General features: G+C 36.5%; 2 protein-coding genes across 2 annotated transcripts in view; one reads left to right on the top strand and one right to left on the bottom strand.

Annotated features, from left to right (window-relative positions):
* The window catches only part of fbxl13.L (F-box and leucine-rich repeat protein 13 L homeolog), a 75,131-nt gene that overhangs the window by 32,959 nt on the left and 25,531 nt on the right, over positions 1 to 16,641 (bottom strand). The window contains exons 10-12 of the mRNA XM_018252677.2: positions 7,671 to 7,723; positions 2,906 to 3,006; positions 1,691 to 1,820 (exon numbers count right to left, since the gene is read on the bottom strand). Of these exons, the coding sequence (XP_018108166.1) occupies positions 1,691 to 1,820; positions 2,906 to 3,006; positions 7,671 to 7,723 (284 nt within the window). The remainder of the gene's footprint in view (positions 1 to 1,690; positions 1,821 to 2,905; positions 3,007 to 7,670; positions 7,724 to 16,641) is intronic.
* On the top strand, positions 1,573 to 15,699 carry lrrc17.L (leucine rich repeat containing 17 L homeolog). Its single transcript, XM_018252678.2, has 4 exons — positions 1,573 to 1,750; positions 9,128 to 9,949; positions 12,943 to 13,098; positions 15,060 to 15,699. Exons 2-4 carry the CDS (start codon positions 9,208 to 9,210, stop codon positions 15,458 to 15,460), a joined length of 1,299 nt encoding a protein of 432 aa, XP_018108167.1. The 5' UTR covers positions 1,573 to 1,750; positions 9,128 to 9,207; the 3' UTR covers positions 15,461 to 15,699.

The raw sequence follows: 16,641 nt of genomic DNA, 5'->3' as shown, positions 1-16,641 counted from the left end.
ATAAAAGGTTAGTCAAACACAACAGGCACTGGAATTTGATCCAGGCAACAGCAACTAATGCACCATGAAGACAGGTGCCCCAGAAATCCCAATATGTGGGGACATGGAAGTTCAATGGTATGATAATTATTGCTCATATACCTTCTCCTATGTGTATAGTATTGTCACATATGAAACAGAGAGTTCTCTTGTAAACGAATAACCTCACCTTACCCTGTCAGCAACCCTAAATAGCACTACTGCTACCACAAGGCTAGAGTAGGGTTGCCACTGGTTTTCCAGATTTTCTTTTAAATGGCAAGAGATCAATGCCACCCTTCTCCCATTGTAAAAATTCTACCTTTCTCAGTTGTTGCTTTGACTGAGAGCGCTGCTTTTCATATGAATACTAGCCACACTGTGTAGAGAAAAAGGCAGGAAACCTTTCTGCCTTGACAAATCACAGTGCTGCTGGTATCTGTAGGAAAAAAAGAAGCAATTTTCTCTCACACTTCCTGCAGCCTGTTATTTTGTAACTGTACCTGATCTTTACTTATCAGCTGCTATAAACAATGCTGATTTGCTAGGATGGCAGGAGGTTGGATACATTGAATCACCCACCAATCACAGCATTTATTGCAGCAACTGTTTGTCACAAGTGCTAGGCAAAGGTTGGGCACTGCAAAAGGGTTTTGGATAGATGAGAGAAAAGTTCCTTTTACCTCGATTTTTTTGTACTGCCAAACAGGTGTAAGCCTCATTGAAAACCCACCTATGGTAGTATTTATTGTCAGTACAAGCCCTATTTATTTGGATCATGCATATATTACCAGTTTAAGTAATATATTTCAAATGTGCCACTAACCTGTACAAAACACTTAAAGGGTCAGTTACACAATTTGTGCCTAAAGTGAAATTCCACATTGCCCTTTATAAATTAAAGGTAACATTTAAGGAGTGGGCTGATCATTCCCTATATGATGTAATTTTCTGTTGGAATGCATTGTAATGTGCAGTATGCCTCTCATGAAACGTAAGCTGCTTCTGGCTTTGTATAGAAAGGTAGAGCAGGTATTTTCCCAAGGGCATCTGAACACGGGAACAAAATCCCCAAACTACCCTTTTGTAGGTAAGCATTATAACTGCCACAATCACGCCAGTATGTGCAAAAATACAGCAGAGCATCTAGCGCTTACCTACAGAAGAGTATTTCACACATTTGGTTGCCCACATTTTGCAGCAAGAATTTCTGATCAATTAATTTAATACCAGTATTCAGTCAGTGCAGTCCACTGTTATTATTGTAGGAAATTAAAGTACAATTATAGATCGATCTTTTGAATAATGATCTTAAGAAATCTTTTCTCCTGCTGTTTGTATAAATTACAAACAATACTCTTAGTATTTGAACAAATGTATTTGATTGCATTCTTCGAAACCAAAGTCAAATAAAGTTCTACAAAGCTGAAGTCTTTTTTTCATTATCCAGTAAGTACGAGCTGTTTATAACTATGACACTGCTCTGGAGTGGAGCCAATGACCATAGTGCTGTGCCTAAGGAGACTGTAAGCAGCTGCAGGCTTGTAATTTAAAACCGCTGAAGTTTCCTGAAGGACCAGTACTACTTGGATTCACCATGAGAGAAAGACATAGTTGCTCGTTCCAAGGTTTTTCTTTTATTCTGAATGACAAAGAATAGCAAAGGACCAACCTGAGTGCAACCGGACAGATCTAAGTAGATGAGCTTGTGGCATCCTTTTCCTGAACCCAGGTACTGTAATCCTTTGTCTGTAAATTTTCGGCAGTAAGCCAAGCTTAAAAACTGCAGGTTTAGAAGACATCTGGAAAGAAACAGAACCATAAAAGATAGCCGTGCAACTACAACATGTAAATCTGCAAAATCAGTACATGCACAATATTATAATGTGTAGCTTTTAGATACACAAACCAATGTTTTACTTAGCAGTTCACAATAAAGCATGTTTTTTACCAACTGAAAAAAACACATATTCTCCTAGGACTTGTATAATAATACACTGTTGAACATTGTCGTATAGAATAAAAACAACATTCTACAGGCTTCATTTTCTATTAAGGGATGGGAAAGCATTATAACAAATAATTTTTGCTGCATGACAAAAAGAGACAGATTGATGTATGCATTTACTAAAGTTGAAATCTGTGATTTTATAAAAGCTGTATATTTTGCATGAATATAGCAAGTACACATGGTAAACAAAAAGCTTCAACTAGCTCCTTTTGTGCCAGGGGAGCCAGTACATATCCAAGCCAAAATGCAATGTGCGTTCCCACAATGCCGTGCCAACACACCTCTCTCGTATATTCCAGAGCTGCATTACAAAGAACTCATTTAAAATTAAATCCTGTGCACATTCAACCACCAGAGACACCTCATAACTACTTCTTCTCTAAAACTCTGTATACTGTAGCTCAACTTACAGTCCTATTTTTGAACAGTATTCAGTTCAATGACAAAGTATTATTTCATGGTATAGCTAAAGAAAACTTCACTAAAGTCTATGAAGTAGAAGTTATTTTAGATAATTCTCCATTTTCATTCAATAAGAAGTAGTTCTGAACTTCTAAAGGAATATTTAGTGTCTCCATATGACACTTTCCCCTCAACCTCGTTTTGTTGCAGTAATAGGTACCTTTGGTTAACAAAAGAAAGCTACAAGATGTGATGTAATGTAGATTTGAGGATATTATATGATTTTTCTTGATCATTTTCCTTTATCACCACCAGAGGCAGCCATGCTACCTTTGGCAAACTAACGGATTTACTATGTCTAATATTAAACAGTTTATTTGAAATATCAATTAAATCCAGGTGATAACGTACCACTCACTCTTCACATTGCAGGAAACTATTCTTTAATAACAAGTAAAGGGGAGAACAATTTACCTTGACACGATTCGTAGGGTAGCATTGGTTACATCAGTGTGAGATATGTTAAGATACAGCAAAGCAGGGCATCCTTCACAAATAATTCTCGTTGATTCATCCTGAATAAGGCAAGGGAAAACAGAAGTGAAATAGACAAGTACTGCGTGCTTTCTTATAACCAGATAGTAACACTGCAGCACATTAACCCCCAGCTTCCCTCCAGAGTAAATAATGGGCATGCTGGGAGCCATATTTGGATAAAAACTAGGACACAGTTATCTATATAGATATATTTTAGAAACATGTGCTAACACCGAGTGCCTGTACAACCAAGCGCTGCTTCCCTCTGCACGACATCTGGATCAGTTATGGTGCAAAAATGTAGCAGCATAGAACTTGCATCCTGTCATTACTTGAATCGAAGACTAGAATTATTTTGCCTTGGGGGAAAACTTTGAACTTACAGACAGGCACAAACACACATGCTTGCACTCCAAACACACCTTTATGGCTAGAGGGGCTTTTCCAAGAAGCGGATACACATTTGAGAGCCTTTTTCACCCATGTCAAGCAATGACTGAGGCGATTAACAGCTTGTACCACAAAGAACCACATCTCTGAGTCGAAAATCTTAATAAGGGCAGACCCAATGGCTCAGAAGCAATTCAAGCATGATTTCAATTTTCTACAATCCTTTGGTCTCTCTTGGTTTTTGAGTCCAAGAAGAAAAAACTGACCTGCATTTTACATACCCGAGATCAGAACATCTGATAACTGATACTTGTAATAACTAGAAATACCAGGCCCACACTGACTGCAGACTGACTGAATGGAATAGGACAGCACATGTATATGGATATATTATCCTGAAACCTATTAACCTAAAAGCTCCAAAATCACGGTTTAGGCAAAAAAATCTTATTTTGACTGATTGATTTCTTCTCTATTATAATGAAAAAGTACCCTTTACTTGATGGCAACTAAGCTAGCATAAATGGTTGCAAAACAATCATTTTTGGTATTTAAAATATTTAATTTTAATATTCCAGATATAATACATGTATAATGAACACATGCATAAGTGCTTCATATACATTTATTGATTATATATGTCTAACCAACACTACCAAAAAATGTATTTGTTAGCAGATGCAGTCCTGTTTTGTATAAGAAAGCTTATCCTATAGGTATGAAAAGACCCATGAATGACATCTGCTTGCTCTTTACCAACAACTCTGATAGAACTGTTGTAATCTTACGTCTATGTGATAGAGTGCATTTTCTATATATATTAATTTCTTATGAAACTGTACAAGAATCCTTATAATGCTGCACCAGTGTAAGATCTTGATTTGAAAGTACCTGTATCACTTAAAATCTGAGCAACCATAACAGGCTCAGATGTAGGGCATGTATATATATATATATATATATATATATATATATATATATATATATATATATATATATATATATATATATATATATATATATATATATATATAATATAAATATATATTACATATATAATAGTATAATACTACCCACACTCTTCCTCCCACGATTTATGCTGGGTGCTCCGGTCAAGTATAATGTACAGCCTTTAAAGTGGACCAGCACTCCAGAGATTTTTTCAAACGGATATTTTTATTCAAACATCATTCGTGTATCCAATGTTTCGGCTACATATGCACATGTGAATATATTGCTTTTTCACTGAAACCCTGGTGTTGCTGGTCATTTCTGCACTACATATTTTTTACCGGGCACCCAGGTATAGAACTAACAAGCGGTGTGCCACCCCATTGACTGTATATATAGTATATAGATATATATATATATATATATATATATATATATATATATATATATATATATATATATATATATATATATATAATCCAAGTGAGCAGGGTGCCAAGTGCTGGGTGCCAGTCTGTTTAAACTTTCACAAATATCGACATAGATGACGGCATTTTGTGTCAGTATCACAAGTTGCAGACCCTATAAGCTGCTAAGATGTGCAGGGCTGAGGGCATGAGTCATTTGTGGAAGAACATCTGCAAAATCCATAAATAGATCTAGACTTAGATTTCCACTAGTGAAAGAATGCCAAGATAGTATTATACTAGTGCTAAGCCGTTAAATGACATTTTGACACAGTTACACAACAAAAGAAAAAAAACATTGCTCACATTTCTTCGTTAATGGCTGTAGCCAGTGCTCGAATAGGAGTTATGTTTTAGGGTGACTATGCAATCTAAAGTCTTAAAAACCATAAGGGAGACCATCTACTGTTCACTGAACCAGCAGATCTGTAATCTATTCTCAAAATCAGGATGGTCTGAGTAGCTCAGGGAAAAATGACTGAAATACATGGGGCCTTTACTACTGAATACATGACCTGGCATAAGACTATAACATTTTTCCCATGTGTGACTACATTTATTTATAAAATATTTCTCCATATTCATGGTCTGCCAATTTAAGCTAGAGCAGTCAAATGACATGACCATATATGTGTACAGACTATGTTATATCTCAAAAAACAATATACAATGTAGGACAACAGTCACACAGTGGGCTAAATCACAAAAAAGTCAGATTACAATAATTTGTGTGTATATACACCAGCAAAATACTTATGGGGTTATTTATTAAAGGTCGAGTTGTATGTTACCTGAAAAATTCGAGTTTTCAATGGTATTTTTCAGTCAAAACAAAAATTTTTGGGTTAAAAAAACTCACTTTAAAAAAAAAAAACTATTAATTTTTCAAGATTTATTGTACCTCAAAGCTGGAAATAGCTTGAAACCGAAAATACATTCCGAATTCACTGATTCCAGTTTTTCCCATTCAAGCTTTTTCATAAATCAGAAAACATTAGAGTTGTGAGTTCACTCGAGATTTGAAAACCCCCCAACGCTCACAAACTTGACCTTTGATAAATAACACCCTATGGGGCAAATTCAATAACCGCCGAAAATTCGCCAGCGATGGCTTTGTGCACATCGCAACACTTCGCCAGGCGTAAATTCGACTGGACAATGCTAATTCACGAAGATCCGAAGTTGTGAACAGGGTACCGAACGCTAGTGAAAGTTACGCAAGCGAAATTACGCTCAGCAGTTAGAAAGTAACACTAGCGTTGGCTAATTAGCATATGGTGTGCAGTTAAAGTACAATGGCTGTATATGCTGCAGCAATTACATTACACTACACAAGGCCAGGGAACCTTAATAAAGTTATATAAAGTTGTTATAATGCCCTACACATGTGTCCACAGTATAGTTTAGGTGCCATATGTTAGCAAATGTAGGGAGGAAGGAGGGTACCCCAAAAAATCTATTTCAGTCTATCACCCTTTAAATAGGTAAAAACACCAGCGTTTTTTGGGACTTAGAAAAATGTTCAACTTTTTTTTGAGGAAGTCCGATCTACTCTATTGCACTTCGCCTGGTCTGAGGTGGTGAAGGTAAGTCTGGCGATAGAGCTAACGGTCAGTAAAATCAAAAACTTTGTGAATTTGCGTAGTAACGCTCTTTCGCCAGACCGAAAATTAGCCTGGCGTTAGAGTGCGAAGTTGAGCCAGAGTCTATCTCCTTGGCGAAATTACTCCAGCGAAATTACGCCAGTGTTAGCCATTTCGCCCTTTAGTAAATTTCCCCCTATGTACTAAAATGCTAGAGCTACCACTTTTGCTACATAAAAATCACTCAGCACAGTTGCCTATGCCCACACTTTGCTGATGTTGCGCAGTATGCTGGGTAAAAAAAATCTGAAATCTGGTGTAAAAACTTACAGTAGTGAGAAATCAGACATTACTCATGTTCATAATTTATTCTCAGCTGTTCCAGTAAAGTTCATTACAAATGAAATTAACATGCAGACTAATTTTCATGATTGTATAATTTGATTAACATGTACATTACTTTGTTTGTATGTTACAATATGACAGCATTATCCTTTGTTCTCTTTTAAGAGCTTTTTATGCTGCAACCTAGGTCAACTCATTCTGCTGAAATGAATAAGTGAATCCATATGTAGATCACATAACGTAGGAACTTTTCTCTGAGAGCAAATCCAAGTTTAACATAACATCTGGCAATCCCACATAGAATACATATTATTTATTTATTTTATTTGAAAAAATTGCTATGGAAAAAGTAACACACTTAGGGCTGGCCTACACTGGCAGTTTTCCTTGGATCAATAAACACAGTTTACATCAGACAAAATAGCAAAAAATTTTGTTTTCTAAAGGTTAAGGCAAAATCACATGTTATGGGCCTTATTTACAAAGAACACAGAAGTATTTGAAGTATCAACCGGTATGTTTTTGTCATGTCTTATACAACATTGCAGGCATTTAGCAGCGCTTTATTCAGGTAGCTTCGACATCACCCCACCCCCACCCCCTAAATTGTGTGTCATTCTGACAGTTAAGGAGTGCCGGTGCTTAGGGTGCTAAGGAGCTCCGCCTTACTGTCTGTCGTATGGCAAGGTACAGAGTGCAGTGAATATTTAGAAAATTATCACTAGGGCGCAATTTTTAGCTCTGTAGTGCTCCAGCATTTGCATCCAGGACCTTTGTATATGACCAATTACATACACATATCATATATGCAGAGTTTTCATCTAACTATATATTAAATGATAACGTTGCAGTAGTACATAATCCAAAAATTCAACTGGCTAACTTTCCTCTGTATGACTTTGGTACGCGGTCTGTATATTCAGCACAATGGCTTTCACTTAAACACACCAACATACAAATACTTACATTTAAATTTAGACACTCTGAAAGATTCAAATCTTGAAGATTTTTACATTCACCTAGAAAGAAATATATGAATCAGTATGAAAATAGGTATAAATATAATGTACCCTTATATGAACAATCCGAAAGCTGGTCTGACAAGAACCAATTATATCTACTAGATATTTATTTTGCCATTAATGAATAATATTTGCTCTAGCAATGAAATATTGTGAAATCTGTCTAAACACAGATGATCTAATGATACTCGTCTCATTGAAACAGATCATAAGTCAATTGATTTCATTTATGAATGTGCCTGCAGCTGTGGGTGATTCATAATAAATGCAATGGAAAATCTTTAATCCAATTCCTACTTGCAACCAAATTTGCTCCTGCACTTCCTCTTCTGATTGTGTGCAAGTGCATCTATTGACACTGGGGAACCCTGGAGGTAACTCCAAGGTTCACACAGCGAGTTGAGTCAACAGGTACACCTAGGGTTGCCAGCTTTTCTGGAAAAAAATACCGGCCTTCCTATCTATTTGCCTTTTTTGCCTATTAATAACAATGGGACCAACCACCATTTTTACCAGCCCGGCCGGTAAAATACCGGCCAGGTGGCAACCCTAGGTACACCAGACCTACCAAAGTGAATTGGACGCAAACACTGTTTTGAATGCATGCTCCTGAAGTAATGCAACCTGTACTCTGAACATGCTAGCTACAACTTGTACTCCATTTGCAAAATGCAAGGGCTATTGCACCAATTTTAATGCATCAGACACAACAGCAGTAGTTCATGTGATATATGTGTACACAGGAACAGACCAACACTGCAAAAAGATATTTGTTACTATGGTCTACTGAAAACACCTTAATTAAGGAGAGCTACATAGCACCTCCCCCTTTTATTAGTAACTACAAATATGCAGTTAAGGAATGGAGTGGGCACTCCATTAATAAGCCCACAAATTTAAATGTATATTAAAGGAAAACTTTAGTGTTCATAAATATTAAATACTTTTCTGGCACTATATTACTGTCAACACATTCAATAACTGGGTACCTTAGTGTGTCATTGCATTTGAAGATGCTTATATCTGCATGTGAAAAGTAGCATTTTGTAGCAACTGAGTGAATCAAACACACCTACTATGTTACCAGTATGTTTACAATCCAGCCAGGTACATTAGTAAATAAGCTGCATTTAAAGTTTGATCATTACAAGTTTTCTGCTTGAATCCCTTTTCCCTTATCCTAGAGGTGTTTCTAAGTAAGGACAAAAAATATTACCACCAGACCATCAACTGTAGCATGATTGTTATAAGTTAAATGTATTTATAGGATCCTGTATATTTCACTAATGGATTCTACCAGCAATGGTTAGACAGTTTCCTGTTATTTTTGATTTTAATACAGCTCTCTAACTATTAATATGACAAAAACATGATACATCTTCCTATACTCTTGTCTTCCAGAGCAAGGATTCCAAGCACCCCAGCTGCACACACAGAATATTTAATCATAACTGGGTAATCAGGGCCTGCTGGATGTCAGGATGCGAGTGGTTACCCTTCTAATGCTACTCTGCTTTTGCAAAATATCTGAGTGTAGAAAGATAAGAAGAAGCAGAGAAAATGACAAACCAAACAGCACGAAAAAGACTTCTAGCACAGTTAAACGCTATGCTCCAGGATTACCCTGTGAAACGTACATGTATCTTAATGAAAAGTACTTGGACTGCCAAGAGAAGAGGCAGACATCTGTACTCCCTGCCTGGCCAGAAGATCTCATACACATATTGCTGGCAAGAAATCATATCCGTATACTAAAAAACAATGCATTTTCTAAATTTCAAAAAGTAAAAAGCCTGGATTTACAGCAGAATGAAATAATAAAAATTGAGAATCTGGCATTTTATGGTTTAAAGAGACTTACAACGCTGTTACTGCAGCACAACAAGATAAAAGTGCTATCAGAGGAAGTGTTCATTCACATGCCTCTACTGAGTTATTTGCGGCTATATGATAACCCCTGGGACTGTAACTGTGAGCTGGAATCCCTTGTCACACTGCTTAAAATTCCACGCAACAGAAATTTGGGAAATTATGCCAAATGTGAAACACCAATAGAAATGAAAGGTCTAAAACTTAAAACAGTGAGTCCTGAATTAATATGCCAAGATGATAAGCTGGAACCAAAGCACGTACAAGGCCCTAAAGTAACCAGGCCCCTAGTAGACTCATCACTTTGCCATACCTACCTGTACCCGATAGCAACATTGGACTGCAAAAGGAAAGGTATGTTGTTCTTTACTGTATTTATTTTTCTTTCATTCTAATGTATTAATTAAGCCCATTAGTGTATATACAGATATACACAAAGGTTGACAATGTCTGACTTTTGTTTTTAAGGGAATGTTATGACGTCAAGCATGTGATTACCTTCTGGTATAAGAAGGCTTTTGCTGCATTTACTGCTGGGTGAAAGGGCTTATTGGCATGTTAGTGTTCCTTGTCACAACTTCTTCAGGGTTCTTTCACACATATGGAAAACATTGGAGGTCTCCTACCTGCCCATCAGCTAAATTGCAGATTTTTTTTTAAATTAATGTATATTGGAAAGTTGCTCAGAATTTTTGCTAAGAGAAATCAAAAAGTGGCATAGAAGCTATTTGAATTGTCAAAAATATAGCTACATATTCAAACCATGATATCCTGCCTGTGATATTGAAAGTCTCTGTGTATTCAATGGTGGTCAGTAGCGATGGGCGAATTTATTTGGCAGGTGCGAATTCTCCGCAAATTTGCATGTTTTGTGCCAATTTTGATGCCCATTGATTTTAATGGGTGTTCAATGTTGCCTGCATCGAAGTTAATGCCGGCGAGTTGTCGCGGGCGGCAAAATTCACGTTTCACAAACATTTCACCCGCTAAACGAATTTCATGGGAAATTCGCAAAATTCATGGCGAAGCGAAATGGGACAAATTCGCCCATCACTAGTGGTCAGTAAACATATTCTCTAGAAAGCAGAGGGATTTCAATTCCCAGTATCACTTTAACATGAAACAAGGTGAAGGTGGGATTAAATTAACCAATCATCTTAAAATAGCAGTTCAATAAGTAGTGTTTGGGCTGACCATGCTTTTTGCCTATTGTTTTAATCCTGAAGAATGTACTGTAAATGTATTGCTATTTCTTGAGTTAAATAAGGCCAACAGAGACACTGAAACTACTCCATGTTTGGTCCTTGCAAGTTATATAATTAGATTACCAGTAAACATTCCCCTCCCTTTACATTCTGTTGTAAATTTTTGTTAGCAAGAGTACATTATGCAGGGGGGTATGCTGGAAACCTAATAAGCTACTGTGAAGATCCAAACTTGGAAATATCTCTGCTCTGTCTGTTTAGCTTAAAAACAAAAACAGAGTTTTCATAATTATGGCAACAGGCAAATGTATGTTTCATTGAATTCATGTTGGAAACAGTGTATAAGGCCTTTTTAAGGTAAGTGGAGAAAATTGTTCCAGCAAATTAGATGGCTTCTATCATGGTTTCCTCTCAATCTGATGAATCTTGTGTCTGGACTTTGTCCTGCTTTTCCATACATGATTAAGAATTGACCATGCACTTCTGGCTTTGCTCTAATGTGAGTGCGGGCACTGTGGGACATATATATATTTTTCAATACATTAAGGGGGTTATTTATTATACTCCGAATACCAAAAAAATAAACATTTTTAGTGAGAGAACACAAATTTTTCGGGATTAATTATACCCAGAGGATGGACAAAGTCCCAATCCAAAAATCTGGCATCTCAGAACTGCCGAGGTTGCATATAAGTCAATGAGAAGTTCCGAAGATATCTTGATCTGCGTTGGGTTCTGTGCAATTTTGGAGTTTTTCAGGTGGAAAATCCGAAAAATTTGTACGATTTTTTTTTCACTACTTTTTCCAGGTTTTTTCATGCACAGGAAATGTATTTATTTATGCATATAGAATATTTAAACTAATAAGTTGTAGTTCTCATCATATAAGCATTTATATGAAAAAAGAAACTTCATATTGATTGCTCCTGCTAGATCGTGTATATTCTACACCTCAAAACTCAAAACCTATCAAAAAATCAATTATCAATGCTCATATGCTACATCTCAAAACTCAAAGTTATCAGACAGTAGAGTAAAAGCCCCAACTTGCAATGCCCAGTAACCAGGAGCACAAGGAAGTGTTCCAATTTGTGAGGTTCATCTGGCAGTACTGACACAGCTCCTTCCAGGGCAGCAAGCAGTCAGATATCAGTAAGTGACAGAATTCAGGATGGCAGCTGTCTATGTGACTACTTGGGAGGAATTCTTGCACCTCTGCCTTAAAGCCGATAAAAGCTGCCGACAGACCGAGTCACCCGACGGGCTTCCCTGATCGATATGTGGCTGAGTCGGCGAGATCTCGATCGGGCAGGTTAAAAAATCCCATCGAATCGCGGCTGCATCTGTGCGTCTATGCGGTCCTGCAATCCAACCGCCCATTTTGGATTCATTCTGATTCGATCGTTGGGCCCTAGGTCCCACCATCTGATCAGCTCGATATTGCCCACTTCAATGTGGGCATATTGGGGAGAGATCCGCTTGTCAATGGCCACCTTTACAGTTGTGTTTGAACTGCAGTGCCCCAGCTGCATGTTTAATTTGGTATCGTAGAAGGTGGAGAATATTGCTGATGGAGACAGCTAGCAGGAGTGGCTTAAATGTAACTGGAGTGAGACGTCTCTAGACTAACACTTGCAAAGCAAGGTTGCAACCTTGGGTGATAGCAGGGGTTTACATAATGATGGGCAGAAGGAAATGGACCCACTGAGAATCCAAGCAGAATAATTGAGAATGTTATTAAAGGTATAAGGTTTACTCTTCATCTAACAACCTATATTAATTCATAAGCATTCAGTATTTTAATTGAAGTTAACCTCTAAAGGTTACTGTTGCTTGATTGCAATAGGGTTACTTTGCATGTCTTACTCATCAGAGCAAAAAACTTCAGTCGTTTAATAATTTATTTCATTTCAGAATGAATATAAAATAATAATACCAGATTTAACTATAATGCTATCAGTCTGCAATCAGGGCATCAGAGCAACATATATTCATTATATGTGTCCCTGATTTTCCACATGTTCTGCAATCATACTGCAAATGCATATTAACTGTCCTCTGCTGTAAATGAGGGTGTTAACACAGTAAGATAATAATAGTGCTGTTCAAAATTACAAGCATTAATCCTTTCCATCCTTTTAGATTTACACAGCGTGCCAACTGATATTGCTCCAGACATTGTAAAACTTGATTTGTCCAACAATAAGATAAAACAGCTGCAATCGAAAGCATTTGTAGATACACCAAATCTTGAAATACTAAATTTGAGCAGCAATGAAATGGAGTTAATAGATCCAGGTAAGTCAAGCAACATGTCATTTTAATCAAATAGTGGATACTAGAAAAAAAGATTTTTTTTATTATTTACAGGGTCCCACAAAAGAGAAGAGTCTGTACTCAACACTTTCCTTCTGTATATAAACATAATTCATAAAATTGCAATAGAGTAGATATTGATTATCGATTTCATAGGAACCAAAACCACCAGCGGGAAACTACTTTTCCTACCCTGTATTAATTTTTTTAAGGCTACATTTTTCCTTAATCTAGACTTGACCCTGCACACATTTTAGATATTATTTTGGTCTCTTACTATATGCTTACCTTTATGCAGGTTGGTGAAATGACTCCAAGGAATAGGAATGCTTCACTGTGTGTAAACAATTGCAACAATTTTTAATTTTGTTTTGTTGCTGTACTGGTGACCACCAGTACATTATGTGTGAAAGCACTGGCCAAATCTGAATAGCTATATTGTTTATTTCCAGGGCCAATATCTAGTTTTGCCAATTAGAGATGCAAATTTTGGCTTTACAATCACACTTAACCAGAGGCAAATAATCCCTTAAAATTATATTTAAATGCTTCCAGATATTTAATTACCGTATGCTCATGGATCTGTGCTAATTTGCTACATAGTTGTTGCACACAGTTGCTTGGCTTTAGTGAAGGACATAATAATATTCAGTTCACTGGCACTATATAAAAGTGTAAACTACATGAAACTATAGTCTCTTTCTATTCTTCTAACAGCTAAAATAATTAAATTTTCTTTTTATGAAAAAGGTAATTAATTTGATCAAAGTTTTCTTAAAGTGGACCCGTCGCCGAAAAAAATTATTCAAAATCTTATTTTGTCACATTAGTCAAGCAAAATGAACTTTAATTACACTATATAAATTATTTGAATCTTGTTTCCATCAGTCTGGGAAGTCATAATTATAACAAGCAGGCAGGAGCCATTTTGGGGACACTGTTATTAAGACAAGCCTTGTATCATCTCAGAATCTTGTTTGTGCACTAGAATGGGGGACCTGATGTCCATTCCCATGCCCTGACTACACAATTAAACGATGAAGAGAACGGGGGAATGTGGGGAGAGCAGTGACATGTAGGAAGTGTTGAATGGAAAGTGAAAGTCATTGTCTGCCCCGCCTCTATGCCTAGGCATAGAGGCGGGGCAGACAATATTTGATTGACAGCTGAGATTTTTAAATGAGTTTACAACAGCTATGAATGCTTTAATAAAAACATAGAAATTGGATTTCTTGTTTAATTTGAAAAGGACTTTTATTATACAGATTTTTGTGTCTGGGTGACGGGTCCACTTTAAATAGATCTCCCAAACAGATAAAGAGGGGTCAAAAATATCTGAGCAAACATATTTTTGTGGTGCCAGGTGCTAGGCTGGAGGACCTCTGCCTGCCATAAGGGTCATACATATATATAAAAATGAAATTTCAGCAGCACATTGCAAAAGTTGAAGTGTTTGCAAAAGCCCATAGGCAAACTAGAAAAGGCCTTTCAGACACTTTATCAAGAAAAAAAATCTACTGCCTAAGTTTAGTGTTTGGGTGTTCCTCACATAGTGGTTTAGGATCGACATCTCAAGTACACAATAACATGCAAACATAATAGAATCCACTGGACAGCTCAGTCAGTGAAATCGAGATTTTGGAGATTCATATCACTACATGTTTTAGATCACAAGGATTGAGCAATATTAACTGAAGTTATACTATTCTGAATTCGGTGAACTAAATCCACTACTCAGGTGTTCTGTCACATACACAAATCTCATAGCTAAAAATTTGGCAACAACATGCAAGAGATCAGGTGGATAAGATGTTCATTTTATTTCTGCACCTTGTCTTAGAAAATGCCACAAAAAAATGCCAGGAGTGCAAACAAGTCCATGATGTTATTAACAATGTTACTGTGCACAAAATCTTTTTACTAATCCTTTTCTTTTTCCACAGCTGCTTTTTCAGGCTTAATGAATCTACAAGAACTTGACTTATCAAATAACACACTTTTCAATATTCATTATGGTGTACTGGAAGACTTATACTTTTTGAAAAAGTTATGGCTCAGAGAAAATCCATGGAGGTGTGATTACAATATCCATTACCTATTTTACTGGCTAAAACATCACTATAATGTTAATTACAATGGGCTGGAATGCAAATCACCTGAGGAATATAAAGGCTGGTTTGTTGGAAGGTATGTCAGAAGTTATTATGAAGAATGCCCAAATGAGAAATTCCAAGTACAAATAGATCAAGAAATAAATGTAGAGGAACCAGAAAGAAGTAATGATCGTTCTTGGCAAGTTGAAAAAGCTGGCAAAAAGACTGTCAGACTAACAGTGCTAAGTTAAAGTGCTGGGTTGTTTTAAAGAAAAATACTGGTTATTTTCATCTTCGTTCATTTTTTTTGGATTATTAAATTGGCAGGCAATACAGATCCTTAACATACTTTGAATGAGAAAGTTGTTTTGTATTACAACAGCAAAAAATCGAATTTGTCCCTAGGGCATCAGAATATGTCATATATGCAGCAAGAAGCTAGCTTGAAATCCGGTTGTTATGAATGTTTCATTAAAAGAGCTCAAAACTGTTTCTATCCAGTTGTATTCATGTAGCAAAAATATTAAGGAATCAAAGTACAATGATATTTCTGTAACAGATTTTTCCCTTGATCTTCTTTGGTGTTAGTGACAATGCTTATAGATACTGCTTTGCACTTAAAAGCCCATTGTCCTGTGTCATGTTCCCAAAATCATCCTCATCTCCTCCCAAACTCCTTCAGTCTATTCTTTTACACAAACGTGCTATGAAGCACTGTATGGCTGCCAAGGGAACGTGTGTTGTCACATAATAAAAGGCCATGCATGGCAAAGACGAAATTTATTAAGGGTCGAATAGTAAATTAAAATTTTCAAATTTTTTGGTGTCAAAATTTACATATTCGAATGTTAATCCCCCAATCGAATGTTAATTCGTAATGTGAGATTTATCACCTTAACCAATAGTTCTAATTCGAATATTCGCCACCGAAAACCTGCCGAGTTCATTTCAACCATCTGAATATATTAGTTACCTTCCTGACATTCAAGTTTTTTGCAGAGGGAAAACTCGATTCGAATTTTCGAGTCGGGACTATTCGATCGATTATATTCAATATTCAAAAAAGATCTGTCTGTTCATAGTCTGTACAGAGAGATACAGTAAAACAAACTTTTTAGTATAGGTAATCTAAATATGCATAACAATCAGTAACACAAATCTGCTGTAGGCAGTAAAACTTTAACAGAGCTATCAGTGCAATAGGATGATTTACCCCGTGTTTCCAAACCTGATTATATTAAAATAACAGAGTTTTTGGGAAGGCTGCTATACAGACCTAATCTAAATAAAGTAAAGAAATATATTTACTATGTGCACATGCAAAATTTTGAACCATCACAAATTAGCCTCATGGTGCGCCCTATAGATGCACATGGTAGCTGCTCGTGTGTGTGGAACATACATAGTATAAGAATATGGAGCACAGGAAAAC

This window comes from Xenopus laevis, chromosome 3L (genome assembly GCF_017654675.1).
Source record: "Xenopus laevis strain J_2021 chromosome 3L, Xenopus_laevis_v10.1, whole genome shotgun sequence".
Taxonomy (NCBI): Eukaryota; Metazoa; Chordata; class Amphibia; order Anura; family Pipidae; genus Xenopus; species Xenopus laevis.
This window is presented reverse-complemented; position numbering and strand designations above follow the sequence as displayed.